Here is an 18,176-nt window from a genome sequence, read left to right as displayed (position 1 = left end):
AATGGCCATCAGCCTGGAAGCTGGAATCAGGTATGAAGAGGGAGGAGCATTTCAGGCAGAAGGAACAGCATGGGCGAAGACTTGGTACCGGAAAGAAACATGGTGAATGTGAAGAACTGGGAGAGGTTAAGCAGAATCATGGTTTTAGGAAGAGTATGCTACAGTCCATGGAGTCGCAAAGACCTGGACATGACTTGGCAACTGAACAGCAACAACAGTACAAAATGAGGCAAGAGAGGTAAATGAGGACTGATTTATAAAGAGCCTTGTAAACCCTGTTAAGTAGTTTGAAGATGTACTGGAAAGAAGTGACACAAGCAGGTTTTCAGTTTGGAAAGTCCACTCTGGCTGTACTGTGCAGAATGAACTGAGGGGACGGGCGGGGAGACCTCTTAGAGGCGGTAGTAGCAACAGTGCTCCAAAATAACCCGCATGACTGGGAAGTTGATGGTCATATTAATAGAGGTAAAACAAGCACCCAAGGGTGAGGAGGCTGGAGGTAGTAAGACCGCCCTGTACAGAGAGATGGGTGTGTGCTGGGGGCTGGAACTCAGCAGAAGTCAGAGCTGAGAACTAAAATGTGTGAATTACTTGCATACAGGTGGTGGATCTCGTCCTCCTTTAAGAGCAGTGATAGGTGACGTTGCCCTGGGATATGGCAGAGGCAGAAGAGAAAGGGGCCAAGGACAGACTGTCTACATTTTAAAGGAAACAGAGCTGGGGAAGAACGTTGAAAAGGTTGCTTAGTGAGACTAAAGAATGCTAGCAGAGTTCACTTGAAGTATCCACAGAGGAATGAGTTTCAAGGAGTGTCTTAAGATTTCAGTTTCCTTCTTTCTTTAGATTTAGATGGAGTATTATTATGAATATTGTTATCAAAAAGTCACTGTCATTCTGAATTATCCTAGTTTAAGTGAAGTTGCTCAGTTGTGTCCGACTCTTTGTGACCCCATGACTGTAGCCTACCAGGCTCCTCCATCCATGGGATTTTCCAGGCAAGAGGACTGGAGTGGGTTGCCGTTTCCTTCTCCAGAGGATCTTCCCGACCCAGGGATCAAACCTGGGTCTCCTGCATTGTAGGCAGACGCTTTACCGTCTGAGCTACCAATTTCAAGATGATTTCATTACTTATAGAAAGACTTTTCTCCTAAGAAAAATGAAAGTCAATGGAAAAATATTTGGCTAAAGTTCACTTCTTAGCCATGCTTTTATGTAAATATGGTGACGCACACATGCACTGTGGGATACCATGGATCTCATATTACACTAAGAATGTATTAGTCTTTTTAACAGAACCTTTTTCCACTAGATACAACATGATCATGTGCAAACCTGGAATATTTTAGGTGTTATTTTTGTCTAGCAATTTTCTGTTTCCTTTAATCACTATTAAGTAGTTAAACTGTATTCCATTTTAAAAACAAAGCCATTACCTTTTTTATCCTTGTGTTTCAGTTTGGCCTTCCACTCAACAAGCATTCATCAAACACACCCTATGGGAATGGCACTGTTGGGTGCTGGGGTACAAAGGAAACTCCTAGTAAGGTCTCCTCAACTAACCTGTTTTCAAGTAGGCAGCCAGACTTTTAATAGTTAAAGAGATGGCAACTCGTTACAACTGCTCACAGGACTCCTAACAAGATACCATAAGATAAACAATAATAGAATAGAGCGAGGAAAGGTGAGATCAGGGCACGCTTTGTAGAGAAGGTGAGAGTTGAACAGAGTTTTTAAATATGAAAATGTCTGGAGATGAGAGGGCTGGGGGGAAAAACAGAATTCCTAGTAGAGGTAATGATTTAGGTTTCTTGAACTGTCTGATTCTGTGGTGAACCAGCAGCACTTTTGCCCAGGTTAGCTTCCAACTGTGGATGAAATGGGAAAGACGGTTAGAGTCAAAGAAAATTTGCTTTTCATTATAATAACTCACAGTCTGAAAGTGATAACGATGAGCATCTCACTGCTCACTATGAGGTACATTGTGATGAGCATTGTGACGTGTAAACACATCATAGCAACTTGCACAATTCCCATCGCCTCCTTTCTTTGGGGGAGCTCAAATGAGACAGTCTTCCTTTTGCCCTCTCTCAGTTTTCTTTCTTGCCATTTACTATTTCAGATGAAACTATTCAAGTGCAAGTCCCTAGCACTGAAAGTGTTGATAACAATTTACATCTAGAAACTTGGACCAGGCTCATAATTCATATTCAATAGATAAATTTCAGTTCCTCTCCATTCTCTCAATGCCTTTGATTTGTAGTAAATATTACTTTGTCTGTTATATTCCAGGTACTTTCCCCATTATACCCTAGGTACTTTGATGATATTAATGAATAAAAAGGACAAAGATCCCTGACCTGATGGAACGTACATTTTAGTAATCATGACAACGGTTCTGGAAAAATTGCTTCTTTTCTCCCACTGGGTTATTATTATAATTAGGTTGCTATCTAAGAGAGTTATTTTCTTTCATGGGCCTTGGATAGACACTGGGGCGAGAAGACATTTTTTATTTTGGGGCAAAAAGACTTTTTTGTAGTTGGGGGTTCTGTGAGGATAGACCAATATGAGGTGGCATGTTTTCTCTAGTTTATCTTGTAAGAGATGAAAGTTTGAAGGAACTAAAAATAGAGTGGTTTCAGAGATGGATAAGTGGGTGAAGGGAGAAATATTTAAAGACAAGTTATTTGAAGCTGCCTGGCCTTGACTTCAGTAAGGAGAGAGAGAGAGAGAAGACAGCCACAGAATGACTAGTCATCACTTAAACTTGGGAATACTTTAAATAGACAGAATAGAAACAGTGAAAAAGTAGAATCGACTAAACAGCAGAGAATTCTGTTACAGCAAAAAAAACCCCAATTATTAAAAATGCAATAAATTTGACATAAAGTACTTTCCATTTTATTTTTTTTTTATAGCTCTTTCATTTGTTATTTTACAGATGCTGTGTCTGTTCCTTCAGAAAAAAGCCCATCTCTGCAGACAAATGTGAATCTGGACAAGAACTCAGACAGTACCATTACAAAGACCATCACAGGAAACCCTTTGCAAATGCCTTTAGAAAAGCAGCCAGCTGCGAAAAGCTGTGACACATTGACAACTTTGTCAGCACATTGGCCAACTAGTCAAGAAGAGTTCATTGGCCCTCATTTAAGGACATCAGAATCGGATCCTCCTTTCCGTAACCAGGCCTCTGTGGAGACGCTGTATGTCTCTCCCTCATTCACAGCATTTGACCCAATGAAAGAGACTGGAATCAGTAAGGGTCGTCAGCAAGCGACGCAGCCCGGCCTGGCTCCGGTGGAGGGTGAAAACCTCGAGGCCTCAGCCGCGTGGGGTGAGTCTACAAGAAGCCCCTCTTTTGAAGCACTCTTCTACTTTTCTCTGCTTTCTGCCTCCTGGTTTGTTGCCTTCTCTTAGTCTCCACCCACTGGTATGAAGAGAGGTACTTCTGAGTTGGGAAAGTGCCCCTTTTATTAAGGGCTAATAGCAGATCATCAGCATGGTTACCTGTGCTTGAGTGAAGCCCACGTTCTGAGCAATTTTGATACAGAACAAATTAGAAAGAACTAGCATTAAATAGGAGAAGGCAATGGCACCCCACTCCAGTACTCTCACCTGGAAAATCCCATGGACGGAGGAACCTGGTAGGCTGCAGGGTCGCAAAGAGTCGGACACGACTGAGCAACTTCCCTTTCACTTTTCACTTTCATGCATTGGAAAAGGAAATGGCAACCAACTCCAGTATTCTTGCCCGGAGAATCCCAGGGACAGCAGAGCCTGGTGGGCTGCCCGCTATGGGGTCACACAGAGTCGGATCTGACTGAAATGACTTAGCAGCAGCATTAAATAAGAGCTTCCTGTCAAACATTTAGGTTTCTTATTTAAAAACTATGTGAGAGAAAGTGATTAGTGTGTATATTGGTGTGTATGCATACACATACGTCCATATGGGTATGTATGTGTGTGTTTTCCCGTTTTTAAAAGAGCTGTGTACGGATTACAAAAAAAGTGGGGGGGGGAATAGAGAATCTCTTCCCTCTTCTGTCTTAAAAAACATTGAGAAGGTTGCAGTCTTGTTTAGACTGGTTGATAAAGGATAAAGCCAGTTGAGATTCCAGGTCACTGGCCATCAGTTGTTAAATCCTACATTTTATAATTTATACTTTCTTCTGTAGAGTTAATTAGTAAAAGAATTACCCACTTGCTGGTCCATACCCCTGGTGGCTCAGAGAGTAAAGAACCTGACTACAGTGAAAGAGACCTGGGTTCAATCCCTGGGTTGGGAAGATTCCCTGGAGAACAGAATGGCTACCCATTCCAGTATTCTTACCTGGAGAATTCCATGGACAGAGGAGCCTGGCCGGCTACAGTCCACAGGGTCTCAAAGAGTCGGACATGACTGAGCGACTAACACTTTCACTTTTTCTTCATTTCAAAGACAAAGTCGTTTATTGATTCTCATGTGTGATAATACTTACTAACTCACAATTTTTTAAATATGAACTTTTAAAATATAAATCCTTTAAACTGCCTCAGATTCAGGTCAGAAGTACAATATAAATACAAACAATGGAAGCCAAAATTGTTTGAGGTTAAAGAAACTTACCTTGATGCTGGTAAGGTCAGTGACTAGTAAGAGATTCCTCATACTGCTCTTCCCAGAATTTTTTTAAATTAAGTACCTAAAAATAAAACTAATTCTTAGTTTCATCACAAAATTAACTTTTCTGCTGAGATTACTGATGGAGAAACCAATTAGTACTGGTTATGATAGCCAGTGCATGTTATGATTAGCTCATGTGCATGCTGTCCCCTGGGAAGCTGTTACTTTGGTTCATTTCTTCCACAAATACCACAAAAAGAAAATTGAAAATACTTTTGTCACAGCTTGTATATCAAGTACATTTAATTATGAAAAATTACAAGAAGTTCCTCTAAAACCAGTTACAAGGAAGACTTTTGCTCCTACTTGTAATGAAACAGATAGCATTAGTCTAATCCTCCACCAACAATATTGGTTAAAGCTGGAAAAACTATTAGAAATCATTATAAAAACAACCAAGGTAGAAAACACCTGATGGTCAGGCTCCTAGGGGAAAGGATTGTGATACGGTGATGCAATAAGTAATGTATATTTGGTCTTCACCCCTGGTTCCTTGCATGGAGCTTCTGAAACCCTTGTCATTTTCCTGAGTGATAGGAGAGAAAGAGGCATTTTCTGTTATTCATCATAAACACTTTCAACTCCATCCCTGACCTCTGGGGAGAGGAGAAGGAATGGCCAATGATCTGATCAATCAAAAGCCAATGGAGACTTCCCTGGTGGTCCAGTGGATAAGACTCCATGCTCAGGGAACTATTAATAAGATCCCACATATCCCAACTAAGCCCACATGTGCAGCTGCTGAACCACATGCTCTGGAACCTACACCACAGTTAGATAAGCCCACATGCTCCAATGAAGACCCAGCGCAACCAAAACAAATAATAAACGCTTTTTAAAAAGAGCAAGCAGGTGACAGTGACGGATAGTGTAAAAAAATCAGGGGCCAATAATTGGATCAACCATGCCTATGTAATGGAACCTCTGTAAAAACACTAGACCATGGGGTTTGAGAGGGCTTCCAGGTTGGTGAGCACATGAAGGTTCTGGGAGGATGACCGCCTGAAGAAGGTATGGCAGCTCTGTGTCCCTTCCTTGTACCCTGCCCCATGCATTTCTTCTATTTGGTTGTTCCTTAATAATAATCCCATCATAGTAAGTAAAGCAAGGTCCTGAGTTTTGTGAGCCGTTCTAGCAAATTATCAAACCCAAAGAGGGGACCGTGGGATTCTTTAATTTATAGCCAGTGGATCAGAAATAGAGGAGGCCTGGACCTGCAGTTGGCGTCTGAGTGGTGTCTCCGTTTTCTCCCCCTTGCCTGTTTGCCTGTTAGCAGAGCAGGATGATAGAAGCCAAGTAAACACGAGAGGCCTGGGCTTTCCACTGTCTCACTGGGCTTGGGAGATGGGGTTGGAGTTTGGGGCTTCTAAGACATCAGGGACTTAAGGGGCCAGTATTTCAGAGGGGAGGGAATCACAGAGAAAAAGTCCACAAGTCTTTGTGTACTTTCTTACTTGCCTGCTGCTAAACTGCTCAGGTTTTGGATAAGGTGCTGAGAAACTAAATGGGAAGAAACCAACAAGCTAACCAGAGATTCTGATAGTCCTCTGGTGCTGCGAAAATGGAGGCTGGAGTTTAGGATATGCAGAATTGTAGGGGCTCTGGTGAATATGCCATCCTTTCAGCTGGGCCCTCTAAAGGGCTACACCCTATGCATCAGAGGTACCTTCTAGGAGTAAGGACAACCTGGAAATAGAACAGCCCTCCCAAATGCTGAAACCCAGCTTCAGCTAGAGCAAAGTATCTGAAGATAATGAAATCCTTTCTTGAGTGGTGCTACAATTTTTCATGCATTAACGTTTGGCATTCACCAAAAAATTACCAGGTATACTAGGAAATGAACAAATGACCAGAAATATAGAATAAAATAAACAATAGAAACAGACTCACAAATAATCTAGATACTGAAGTTATAAGATACATACTTTAAAATAATTATGATTTATATATATATATCTCAAAAGAAGAAATGATGGGGAAATTTCATCGGAATAGACTACTGCTATCTATAAAAAGGAATCCAGCGAATTCCTGAATTCCAAAGCAGAAAAGTAATTAGCTGAAATTAAGACCTTGAGGATACTATTCAGTTCATAAAGGTTGAGGTGTCAAAAGAAATAGTTCAGTACTGGCAGAGAAGTTGAAAAGTTACAAGGGAAACCCTGAAAGGGAGGGAGACTCAGGAGTCTCACATTCCATTTATAAACTCTGCCCAAATTCTTGACCAAAAAGACACACATTTCTACTTTTCCATAAAAGGCATTACTGTGGCTGAACCCAGCTGCCTGAGCATCACCTACCTGCAGCTTTGCCCCGTGCCCTCCACAGTCAAGACTGGCCCCATGGCAGGCCCGCCCTGCGCCCTGCTGGGTGCCCGATGGCTTTGGCGTGGGGTCTGGAGTCTGGACTGTCCTCCTGCTGAACGACGAGGGCGGAGTAGTTAATCTGCGTGGAGTAAATGGTCCCAAGTAGAGCTGTGTTAACTCCTGACCCCGCTACAGCCCCGCTCTCAAAATAGGTCCTCACTTCAACACAGTGAAAACCATGGTGAGACTCTTCCGCACCCCCGGTTCCATTCTTACAGTCTGGAATGGGCCATGCCCTGGAGGCTGCTGTGGGGGAAGGCTCCCCCTGGCACCTGGGTGTTCCTGAAGACCCCTGTGTTCCATGGGGCCTATCCCTGGTAAGTTGGTCCTTTTGGGCAGCATTTGATGACCTGGCCTTGAAAGATGCTCTTGTCCAGCTCCATGGTGGCCTGGGCCGAGCTGTCGGTGGCAAACTCCATGTAGGCATAGCCCTTGAGGGTGTCCAGAGAACTTGCAGCCCAGGATGGGGACCCGGTGGATCTCACAACAGTGGTTGAAGCCATAATATATGTCTAGGGGAAGACCCCAGTGAATTGTGGGGGGTGGAGTGGGGTGGGGGAAGATAGCACTAGAAATTATAAATATGTGGGTAAATAGAAAATACCATATAGTTTATTTTAAATTCTAGTGTTAAAAGTGCCGTTGTTGTTCAGTTGCTACGTTGTATCTGACTCTATATGAGTCGCCATGGACTGCAGTGTGCCAGATTTCCCTGTCGTTCACTGTCTCCTGGAATTTGCTCATATCACATCCGTTGAGTTGGTGATGCTATCTAACCATCTCATCCTCTGCTGCCCTCTTCTCCTTTTGCCTTGAGTCTTTCCCAGCATCAGAGTCTTTTCCAATGAGTCAACTGAAGGAAAAGATTTGAGGTGAGAGGTAGAGACAAGAGCCGGTGAGCAAGGTAGGGGGAAAGATCTTGAGACAGAGGGTGATATGGGGAAGGCAGACCAGAATCCAGACCAGAAAGAGAGTCACCTCATGCTAAGAACACATAAGGAAGGAGAAAAAAGGGTATACCGGATGTGAGGGAAGGGTCTTATTGTTCTTAATAATTAAATGTACTGAACATTCATGGGCCGCACCCTGTATGTCATGGCCTCCATATCTTACTGTCTGGGGTCACCTGCCAAGCCTGAGGGTTTGGAGTGGTTTCATTTTTTCCATGAAGAAACTGGAAAAAATTTAGAACAGCCACTGCAGAGAACTTCTATGCAGAGGACATCATGAGAAACGCTGGGCTGGAGGAAGCACAAGCTGGAATCAAGATTCCCGGGAGAAATATCAATTACCTCAGATATGCAGATGACACCACCCTCATGGCAGAATGTGAAGAAGAACTAAAGAGCCTCTTGATGAAAGTGAAAGAGGAGAGTGAAAAAGTTGGCTTAAAGCCCAACATTCAGAAAACTAAGATCATGGCATCTGGTCCCATCACTTCTTGGCAAATAGATGAGGAAACAGTGGAAACAGTGGCTGACTTTATTTTTTTGGGCTCCAAAATCACTGCAGATGGTGGTTGCAGCCGTAAAATTAAAAGACTTACTCCTTGGAAGGAAAGTTATGACCAACCTAGATAGTATATTAAAAAGCAGAGACATTACTTTGCCAACAAAGGTCTGTCTAGTCAAGGCTATGGTTTTTCCAGTCATCATGTATAGATGTGAGAGTTGGAGTATAAAGAAAGCTGACCGCCAAAGAATTGATGCTTTTGAACTGTGGTGTTGGAGAAGACTCTTGAGAGTCCCTTGGACTGCAAGGAGATCCAACCAGTCCATCCTAAAGGAGATCAGTCCTGGATGTTCATTGGAAGGACTGATGTTGAAGCCGAAACTCCAATATTTTGGCCACATGATGCAGAGAGCTGACTCATTTGGAAAGACCCTGATGTTGGGAAAGATTGAGGGCAGGAGGAAAAGGGGACGACAGAGGATGAGATGGTTAGATGGCATCTCCAAATCAATGGACATGAGTTTGGGTAAACTCCAGGGTTGGTGATGTACAGGGAAGCCTGGTGTGTTCCGGTTCATGGGGTCGCAAAGAGTTGGACACGACTGAGTGACTGAACTGAACTGAACTGCAGAGAATGGAAGAAAGAGCTGCTGAGACTCTGAGAAGATGGAGGAGCAGTTATTTGTAGTGGTCCAGTTTTTCAGGTCTGGGCTTTTTTTATTTTTTTTCTGTGCTGAGCATCCTGGGGATAGAAATGAAAAAGGCAGATATTTAAATTGAAATAGGCTTCCAACAGGGACTGACCAACTTCCAGCCTGGACCGAATCTGACCCACTGCCTGTTTTTGTAAATAAAGTTTTATTGGAAAACAACCATACTACTTGGCTCGCATATTGTCTTTGGCCGCTTTTGTGCCACATCAGCAGAGCTGAGTAGTTAAAACAGAGACCGTATGAACCACAAATCCTAAAAGATCTCTCTTGTCCTATCAAAGTTTTGCTGACTCCTGTATTAGGAATTAGTAGCAGGGAAACATCTCTGATGGTCCAGTGGTTAAGACTTCACTGACGGGGGCACAGGTTCGATTCCCTGGTTGGGGAACTAGGATCCTGCATGCCACCCTGTGAGGTCAAAGAAAGAAATTAGTAGCAAATAAGGCAGAAGACATTCAGCAAGAGGGTAGCCAGAAAATGGCTAAAGTGATGGATCCTGGGATTCTAGACTGGTTTAAGAAAGGAGCCAGAACCAAGAGGACACTGATAGAAAGAGAGAAAATAGAAAGATCATTGCATCTATGGTCTCATTGCATCAATGAGGCCAAAGGGTAGATGTATTAAAAGGAATGTAAAAGGAATCTATAGGGCTGGAAGTAACTGAGAAGAAAAAGTAATCTTGGAAAACAAGGTTTCAAAGTAGAGCAGTTGTGAGTGATGACATTCTAGGGAATACTCAGAGGAATGACTGAAGGTCATTGTGGTTGAGGAATTCAAGAAATGATGAGACTAGATGGATGCTAGTCTCCATGGATACTGGATGGTGGAGGATAACAGAGTACCTATTTTCTGGTTTTCTTTTTTTTTTTTTCTGGTTTTCATTTAAGTGTTTGTTTATAGGAAGGGTCCAGGTTCAATGTCATAAACTCTTTGGAGATAATGAGCTGGGCAAATTAAAAAAATACTTGCATATTTTAGCGGTTCTCAAATACCAAGGAGACTATCTAAGGCAGCCAGCTAATACACTGTAATATCTTTACTGAAGGAGAGGAATGAATTTGCTGCAGCGACCTCCTTTGACCTTTTGATGCTCAATACCTCTGTTCTGAGAACAGCCCATTCCGTCTGCTCCTCTGCTTATTTGTCTGAAGCTCAAAGTGTTGTTTTAGGTCGTTAGTTTATCATGTGCACTAAAAAGGAAGAAGGAGCTAGTACATACTTAGAAGCCGATTTGGTGGCAGGCAGCTTTCCTTACAGTGTCATGAGCCACAGTCAGGGTGAGTGTGTTAGACGCACTGGATTTTACTTTCTAATTTTGCGGAGGAAAAAATTATCTGTACTTTGTCTTGTTGAGATAGTGGTGACCATTCTCACTGACTTCCTCCTTTCTGTCTCATTTGGTTCCATTTTTTTTTACTCTGAATTTCAGCAGTAGTTGTTCTTTGTAGCTGTTTTTCAGTTCACCTTTGCTAGGAAAAGAAACTACAATGACACATACACAAAAGACTCATTTACAATGCCTTTTTCTTTTTGCCTATAAAAGCCTTGGAGTTAGAACAATTAACAGTGTCCCTGAAGCAATGGGGGAAATGATAGAAAGTAGTTCTACAGACCATCCCAGCTAACTCTGGTGAGCTAGTGGTCAGGGTGGTCCAGAAGCACCATGTGGAGCACAGCGTTGATGGGAGAGGGACGCTTATCACTCTCCAGGGAAGTCACAGCCGGGGTGCATCCCGCCCCCTAGACAGGGCCCCAGCAGCCCTTCCAGCTGTGCAGCTCCTGCCAGCTCTTGTGCAGACAGAAAGACACACCGATTTGATTTTTTCAATTTAATGAACCACATTTATACTTCATAAGCAAGTGAGAAAACTCATCTTTAATCCAATAATCCAATTTCCCCAATAAAAATCCAGCGTAAGTGATTTATAACCACTTATAATAAGGGGCAGACTTACTACCATTTCTCTCTAGCCCCTTGTTACTCCTAAATCTGGTTCTTTTATGTAGCTTATTTATAATAATGATACTAAAAATAAATTTTCAAATACGGCAGCTTTTAAAAATTGAGATCTAATTCCTGTACCATAGGATGCACCCTTTGAAAACGGACGATTTAGTGGTTTTTCAGTGTATTCTCAGAATTGTACAGTCATCATTACTAATGCCAGAGCATTTCCATTACTCTCAAAAGTTTTGTACACACAAGCAGTCACGCTCTGCCCGCTTTATCCCAGCCCCTGGTAGCCACTGTCTGCTTTCTGTCTCTATGGATTTACCTTTTCTGGACATTTCATGTGATGGAGTCATGCAACAGGTGGCCTTTTGTGATTAATTTCACTGAGCATCATGTTTTCAAGGTTTATCCACAGTGTAGCATAAATCAGTAAGTCGTTTCCTTTTTATGGCTGGATAATATTCCAATGTCTAGATAAACACATTTTCTTTATCCTAATCAGTTCACGGACATTTGCGTTGTTTCCACTTTTTGGCAGTTATGAATAATTCTGTTACAAAGAATTTTGTAAATGTTTCATTTTTTAGCCATAGAACAAAATCAGGATAGTATAATTCCTGTGTGTAGGTAACTTGACAGCCATTCTATATTAGTGAGGAAAATTGAAAGAGATGAATTGGAGAATGAGAAAAAGGAAAAAATCCCTCTCTTGTACAATGAACTGTTTACCAAAGACCAGCTGCCAGCAGAAAAATTTACGTTTACTGCTAAAGATAACTTTTAAATATTTCCAGAAGTGTATTTGCTATCTTATTTTTTTCAACCCAGTACTTCCAAATGCTTTTTAAGTTTAAAATTGTAGTATAATAATTAACAGTGTGTGCATGCTAAGTAGCTTCAATTGTGTCCAACTCTTTGTGACCCTAATTAATAGATCCAGTGTTATTTGTGAGTATAAAAAATTAGAGATAACACATCAGCATTTGGAAAAATTTTGTCAGTACTATCTTCAAGCGAGTCTGGCATTCATTAGCATGTCTGTATCACACAATGAGACTTTTAAATCCAGCCATTTGCTGCAGCTGATTTGCAATACTTGCTGCATTTCGGCTCTGGGGGGTCGGCTGTATAAAGAAGACGCTTGTTAACAACTTCCGCAGTGAGCCAAAGAGGGTCACTGAACGGCGAGGGAGATGCGCCCTGAGGCGCCGTGTGCAGCGGCTGGCACAGCTGCAGTGTGTTTGGAAACAAAAGTAAATTGGCGTGCAGCAATTAGAGATGAAGTGGGTTCTCATGAGCGAAAGCATCAAGCAGCCTACGAGTCAGAGCTGCGGAACCATCAACAGTGAGAAGCTGTTTACTCAGCAGTTGTAGCCACGCAGCAGGAGAAAGGTGGGCACACAGCAAAAAGCAGCGATTCTCTGACCTCAGCACGCAGCAGAAACACCTGCAGCTTTGTTCACCACAGTCTTCTGAGCTCCAACCCCCAGTGTCTGATTCAGCTGGTCTGGGGTGGGGCCCTAGAACCTCATTTTAACAGATTCCCAGGTGATGCCGCTGCTGGCTCAGGAACCACACTTTGAGAAACACTGGCTTTAAACTGTGGGCTTCCCTGGAGGCTCAGCTGGTAAAGAATCTGCCTGCAGTGTGGGAGACCTAGGTTCGATCCCTGGGTTGGGAAGATCCCCTGGAGAAAGGAAGGGCTACCCACTCCAGTATTCTGGCCTGTAGAATTCCAGGGACTGTATAGTTGATGGGATCCCAAGAGTCAGACACGACTGAGCAATTTTCAGTTTCAGCATAAAACTGAAGCCAGGTGTTCATCATGTCACATGTGTGTGCCTACCTTAACTGTGTTATCTTTAAATATATTTGTTGTTCAGTCACTAAGTCATGTCCAACTTTTTGCAACCCCATGGACTGCAGCACGCCAGGCCTCCCTGTCCCTCACCATCTCCTGGAGTTCACCCAACTTCATGTCCATCAAGTCAGTAATGCCTTCCAACCATCTCATCCTCTGCTGCCCTCTTCTCCTCCTGCCCTCAGTCTTTCCCAGCATCAGGGTCTTTTCCAATAAGTTAGCTCTTCATATCAGGTGGCCAAAATATTAGAGCTTCAGCATCAGCCCTTCCAATGAGTATTCAGGGTTGATTTCCCTTAGGATTGACTGGTTTGATCTCGGTGCTGCCCAAGGGACTGTCAAGAGTCTGAAGCTAGGCTTCAGCAGTACGTGAATCGAGAATTTCCAGATGTACAAGCTGGGTTTAGAATAGGCAGAGGAACCAGAGATCTTTAAATATATAAGATAACATTATACTAACATTTGACTGAAATATTATTTTCCTCCTGGCCTTCTTAAATCTTCCTTACGAAATCATTCTTTCTGACCAGAGTGAACTATTTCTAGAATAGTTCCTTAGTACTCTAACATATGTGGTTTGGGTCCTAGAATCTTAGAATCTCACCAAGGATATATAGTTCTGTCAGCTGATGCCTTGATCTTGCCTGAAATGTTCCTGCCAAATGGTCGCTCAGGCTGTGCATGAGCTCCGTAAGTGTTAAGAACCTCACCGCTTCCCAAAGCAGTGCATGTCATGTGTGGGAAACCACAACTATTTAAACGTTTTCTTTTTTCAACTGGACTGAAATCTCTTTTCCTGTTGCTTTCTCCTGTTAACCATAGTTCCAACTTGTGCACAATATGAGAAATGGAAGATAAATATTACTAAGATTTTCTGACTGTTTTCAAATAACTAAATATAGCCTCCTACCCTTTGTCTTCCTATATGCTTGGGGGTAAAGATTTGCATGTCCATCAACCCTTCTACATCCCTCACCATCCTGGTTGCCTGCCTTCTCAACTTTATATCTAGAATTTAACATAATTCTCTAATAGAGTGAAAATAATTCTAATATACTAGAATGGTGTGGATGTAGAGCTTAGTGGATTAGATTATATGCTTTAACATCAGAGATTTGAATTTGAGTCTCATCTCTACCCCTTTTAAGCCTTGTGATCTTGGGAAAGTTTCTTTGCTTCTTTGAGATGCCTTTGCCTCATGTTTTAAATGGGATTATGAAGCCTATTCCACAGGTTGTTATTGGAGTGTGGTGCTAAGTAAAGAGAATTCGAAAATAGCTATTTGAAAAGCAGTTTAAATCCTTAGACTTTTCTTCCTTGTCGAACAGATGAATAGTTGTCCCGAACACTCAACCAACTCTCACAACCTCTGGCAGAAGTCTAGAGATGTGTTTTCGGGAGAAGGTACATGGAGGGTCTCTGAAGTGAGATGCTAGCCACTGGAGAACGTGTTACTCTAGCCTGAGAATAGGCCAAGAAAGAGAAAGATCCAGGATATATTGATGGAAAATTGGAGGGTGGCAAAGAGACGTGTCCAGTGACAGCTGTGAGTACAGCCCAGAGGGTTGCAGAATGGCTCAGGACCCACACAGATAGAGGCTTCCGTCACTGGCAGGATGGTTACCACATACCCTCTTCTTAATCCAAGGACAGAATGTTGGATAAGCCTGACCTGGATTCTTAAGGGTGCTTGTCCTGTCTTGACCGTGTGTTAATGAAGTTCCTCCTTTCTTTTTTGTGTCCTGCTGCTGCGCCAGCTGAGAATACTCATTTCACCCCCTTAAAGTTTTGTGATTGGAATTATCTCCTGAGAACTGGAGCTAGGCACCAGGTGGCTTTGAAGCCAAAAATAGAAGCTGTTCTGCCCTGGCCACATTTTTAGACAAGAGGTCCAATTTAGTTCAGAATGACATGAATATGTAAAATAAATAAAATAAGAAAGAAAGATAAGTCTTGTGTGCTAAGTGGTAAGCATTAATCTCCCTCTTCTATGACTTATAGTGAATAAGTTTTTGTATTTTTAATTATTTTATTCTCAAGTTATTCTCACTGTTATTTTATTTGCTTTTAGTTTTGGGCCGTGCCTCGTGGCATGTGGGATCTTAATTCCCAGAGCAGGGGTCAAACCCGTGCCTGCTTGCACTGGAAGCACAGAGTCTTAATCACTGGACTACCAGGGAATTGCCAATAAAAAAATTTTTTTAAGTAGTAAGTCCAAAGTTAATTTCAAAGACTTTGGCACTGGAATTTGACAACTTTTACCTCCTTTTAAGGCATGCATGCTCAGTCACATCAGTCAAGTCTGACTCTTTGCAACCCCATGGACTGTAGCCACCAGACTCCTCTGTCCATGGAATTTTCCAGGCAAGAATACTGGAGTGGGTTGCCATTTCCCAGCCCAGGGATTGAACCCACGGCTTCTGTGTTGGCAGGCAGATTACCACTGAGCCATCTGGAAAGCCCACCTAAGGCATAAATGAATAAAAATAGACATTCCAAGGAGACAAGAAAATGATCTGTGTCCAATAAAGTTTGGAAAACACTTTAATAAATTACGGGTGGCCCTTAAATACATGGGTTCAAACTGCATGAGTCTACTTATACACGATTTTTTTCCAGTAAATACATAGTACAGTACTATACAATCTGAGGTTGATTGAGTCTGCTGATTTGGAACTGCAGATATGGTGGACCAACTGTAAAGTTATGTGGGGGTCTTTGAATATGGGGCGGGCCAGCACCCCTAACCCCCATGTTGTTCAAGGGTCAACTGTACTGTCAATTTCTCAGAACCTTGAATATACTAACGGATATTGTTAATCTCCTAATGGGAGGCACAGTGTGCAATTGGCCAATCTTATTTGACTTTGAAACCCAGTTCTCACAAAACATCTTTTTCCATCTTAAGGGACACAGTGTTCTCCATAATGGTTTGGGAAATAATGATTTAGAATAAAGTGTGAAAGAAGAGATTTACTATTATTTTTTCTTGAAGGGAAGTTAAAAATGTTATCAAATCTTTAATTTTATGGAAAATAGGCTTACAATGCTTTTCATTTTATTTATAGTTTCTTGGTGGAAAAAAAAATTATATATAAGTGCTAAAGTGTCCTGGATCTCAGATGGGCTGGACTCAGCCTTGACTATATTTGACTATTGAGAGAAAAAGATTAGTTTTATAACTCTGAGGTACTTATAGTTGGTTGTTCATTTTGCCATAATATTTTCTGTAAAAGGAAAAAAATGAAGGAATCTAAGTTACAGGTTTCTCAGACTTTCTGCTTTAAATGTCAACTTAAAATTCTGGCAGTGAGTAGAAGAGGGTGTAATATTCTACTCATCTGTTCTCTGATAAGTGTAGTATAAAAATATATTAGGCAAAGTTTGAGAGTTAAGATGAATACTGATATTTCTATTTAAGTTCCTTTTTTATGGTATTACTGATGTATCATAGATCTTTAGATTTTCTTTATTTCCTGCTTTGGTTTTATTTGGGCCTATTGTGACTCTTTAACATATAAAATTCTAAGTAGTTTATGCTGAGGCCAGATAGAATTTGAGATTGTAAAATTATTTAAGCTATTACTTTTATTTGTATGTTGCCTAATCTTTGTCTTTAATTTCTACATTTTAGTTTCAACTGCGTCCAAGGGAGCATTCTCCTATTCTACTTCATCTGTGTCATCCCCTGATTCAGCCGCTCCAGAGAAGTCTCTTCATCCCTTACCCCCAGTTTTGGCCGGACCTTCCTTTTGGACTTTGTCCCGTCAACAATCTTCTTCTGCCTCTGTTAAAAATATAGATAAGACAGCCAGGATTCATCACTCTTTTGGTCCTAGGAGTCCATTGTCCTCCGATGAAAAAGAAAATGACAACCTCAACCTACTGGAAATTCTTCCAGACAGCTCTGATTCTGCCAAAAAGAAGACAAGTTCTATTTCTAGCAGTAATTGGGTAGCGTTTTCCACTCAAAATGTAGACCATTTCATCTCTATGTCCTGTTCCAGTTCTCAGGCAACCAAAGACCTGTCTAGGGAACCTGAAGCAGACAATTCCACTAATGTTCTTCTAGGGGAGGTAAAAAATGCCATAGTCACATTACATGAAGACCTGAGCATGGTGATACGAGAACTTAATGTCATCAGTAGTCGTCTGGTAAGCATGAGTGAGTCCAGTCCACAAATAAGCAAGTCTCTGCAGCTCCCCCAGTATTCTGAGGCAGGCTCAGATCAAGTCTAATTATCTCAGTAGCTATTTTTGTTAGAACGCGAAACATTTTATAGATTCTCATTGCTGCGCAAAAATAGAATGATAGTTTGATTTTTCTTTGTCAGGTTTATTAAACAAGTATACTTCAAACCAATAAATTTGTTTGGGTGGTTTATTTTTTAAAGATAAAAAGAATCACCTTTGATAATATTTTCAGATTTAAATATTAGTTCATTTGAAACTGAAGAGAATTTCATTCCTCCATGCTCTATACTTTACCTCAAAATAACATTGAGCAGTAGTGAAAGTTGTGGTAATACTTCAAACAGCAGATGACTATTTCAGAGTTCCTGGATAAATTGTCAGTAAGAAGCTTCTCATTTTCCATTAGTATGGAGCTTCATTGTTAACAAGCTTTTGCCTTGTCTTAGGAGAATTGAGTCTGGGGTATATGTTTCACGTCTTTTCACTTCACCTTTCAGGTTCTGCAAAAAAGGGCCAGAAATCTTTCCCTTCTTGTGGATGCCACAGTTGGTTGAGAGTTAAGTTCAGATAAGTAGGACATGAAACAGGTGAGGTTTTGTTGTTTTTGTTGTTGTTAGGGTATATGCAAAGTAAATTTAAATGTGTACTTTTTTCTTGTATTTTGGAAAATAAATTTGGTGGTTTTAGTCTTTTATGTATCTTTTTAATTCTTTAAGACAGCTTTTCAAATAGAACTGTCTCGATTATTTATGGGGGAAATGATCTGGTTTGGGGATTACAGACCACTGATTCTCAATCCTGCTGCAGATTAGTCACTAGAGCAGCTTTTGTTTTGTTTCATATTTATTTGAAAGAACAATGTAAAGGGCTCCATGTACCCATTGTTCAGTTTCAGCAATTACTAACCAAAGGCTAAAATCATCTCTGATAATTGAAGGAATATGAGACATTTTAAAAAGTATTCTAATGC

At 41.4% G+C, this 18,176-nt stretch overlaps 1 protein-coding gene across 3 annotated transcripts in view; it reads left to right on the top strand.

The window, feature by feature from the left end:
* ENTHD1 (ENTH domain containing 1) overlaps nt 1-17,843 on the top strand; it is an 87,517-nt gene extending 69,674 nt beyond the window's left edge. For 2 of the 3 annotated variants that reach the window (XM_070453365.1, XM_070453364.1), the window contains exons 6-7: nt 2,942-3,337; nt 16,647-17,645. In XM_070453365.1, coding sequence (XP_070309466.1) covers nt 2,942-3,337; nt 16,647-17,251 — 1,001 coding nt within the window. In that variant the 3' untranslated portion in view covers nt 17,252-17,645. Of the gene's footprint in view, nt 1-2,941; nt 3,338-16,646; nt 17,646-17,703 lie in introns of those variants that run through there. The other variant, XM_070453366.1, reaches the window with a different exon arrangement.
* Nucleotides 17,844-18,176: the final 333 nt, after the last annotated feature.

Source organism: Odocoileus virginianus, chromosome 23 (assembly GCF_023699985.2).
Source record: "Odocoileus virginianus isolate 20LAN1187 ecotype Illinois chromosome 23, Ovbor_1.2, whole genome shotgun sequence".
Classification (NCBI taxonomy): domain Eukaryota; kingdom Metazoa; phylum Chordata; class Mammalia; order Artiodactyla; family Cervidae; genus Odocoileus; species Odocoileus virginianus.
The sequence above is the reverse complement of the archived record's forward strand: the minus strand, read 5'-3'. Positions and strand labels throughout refer to the sequence as shown.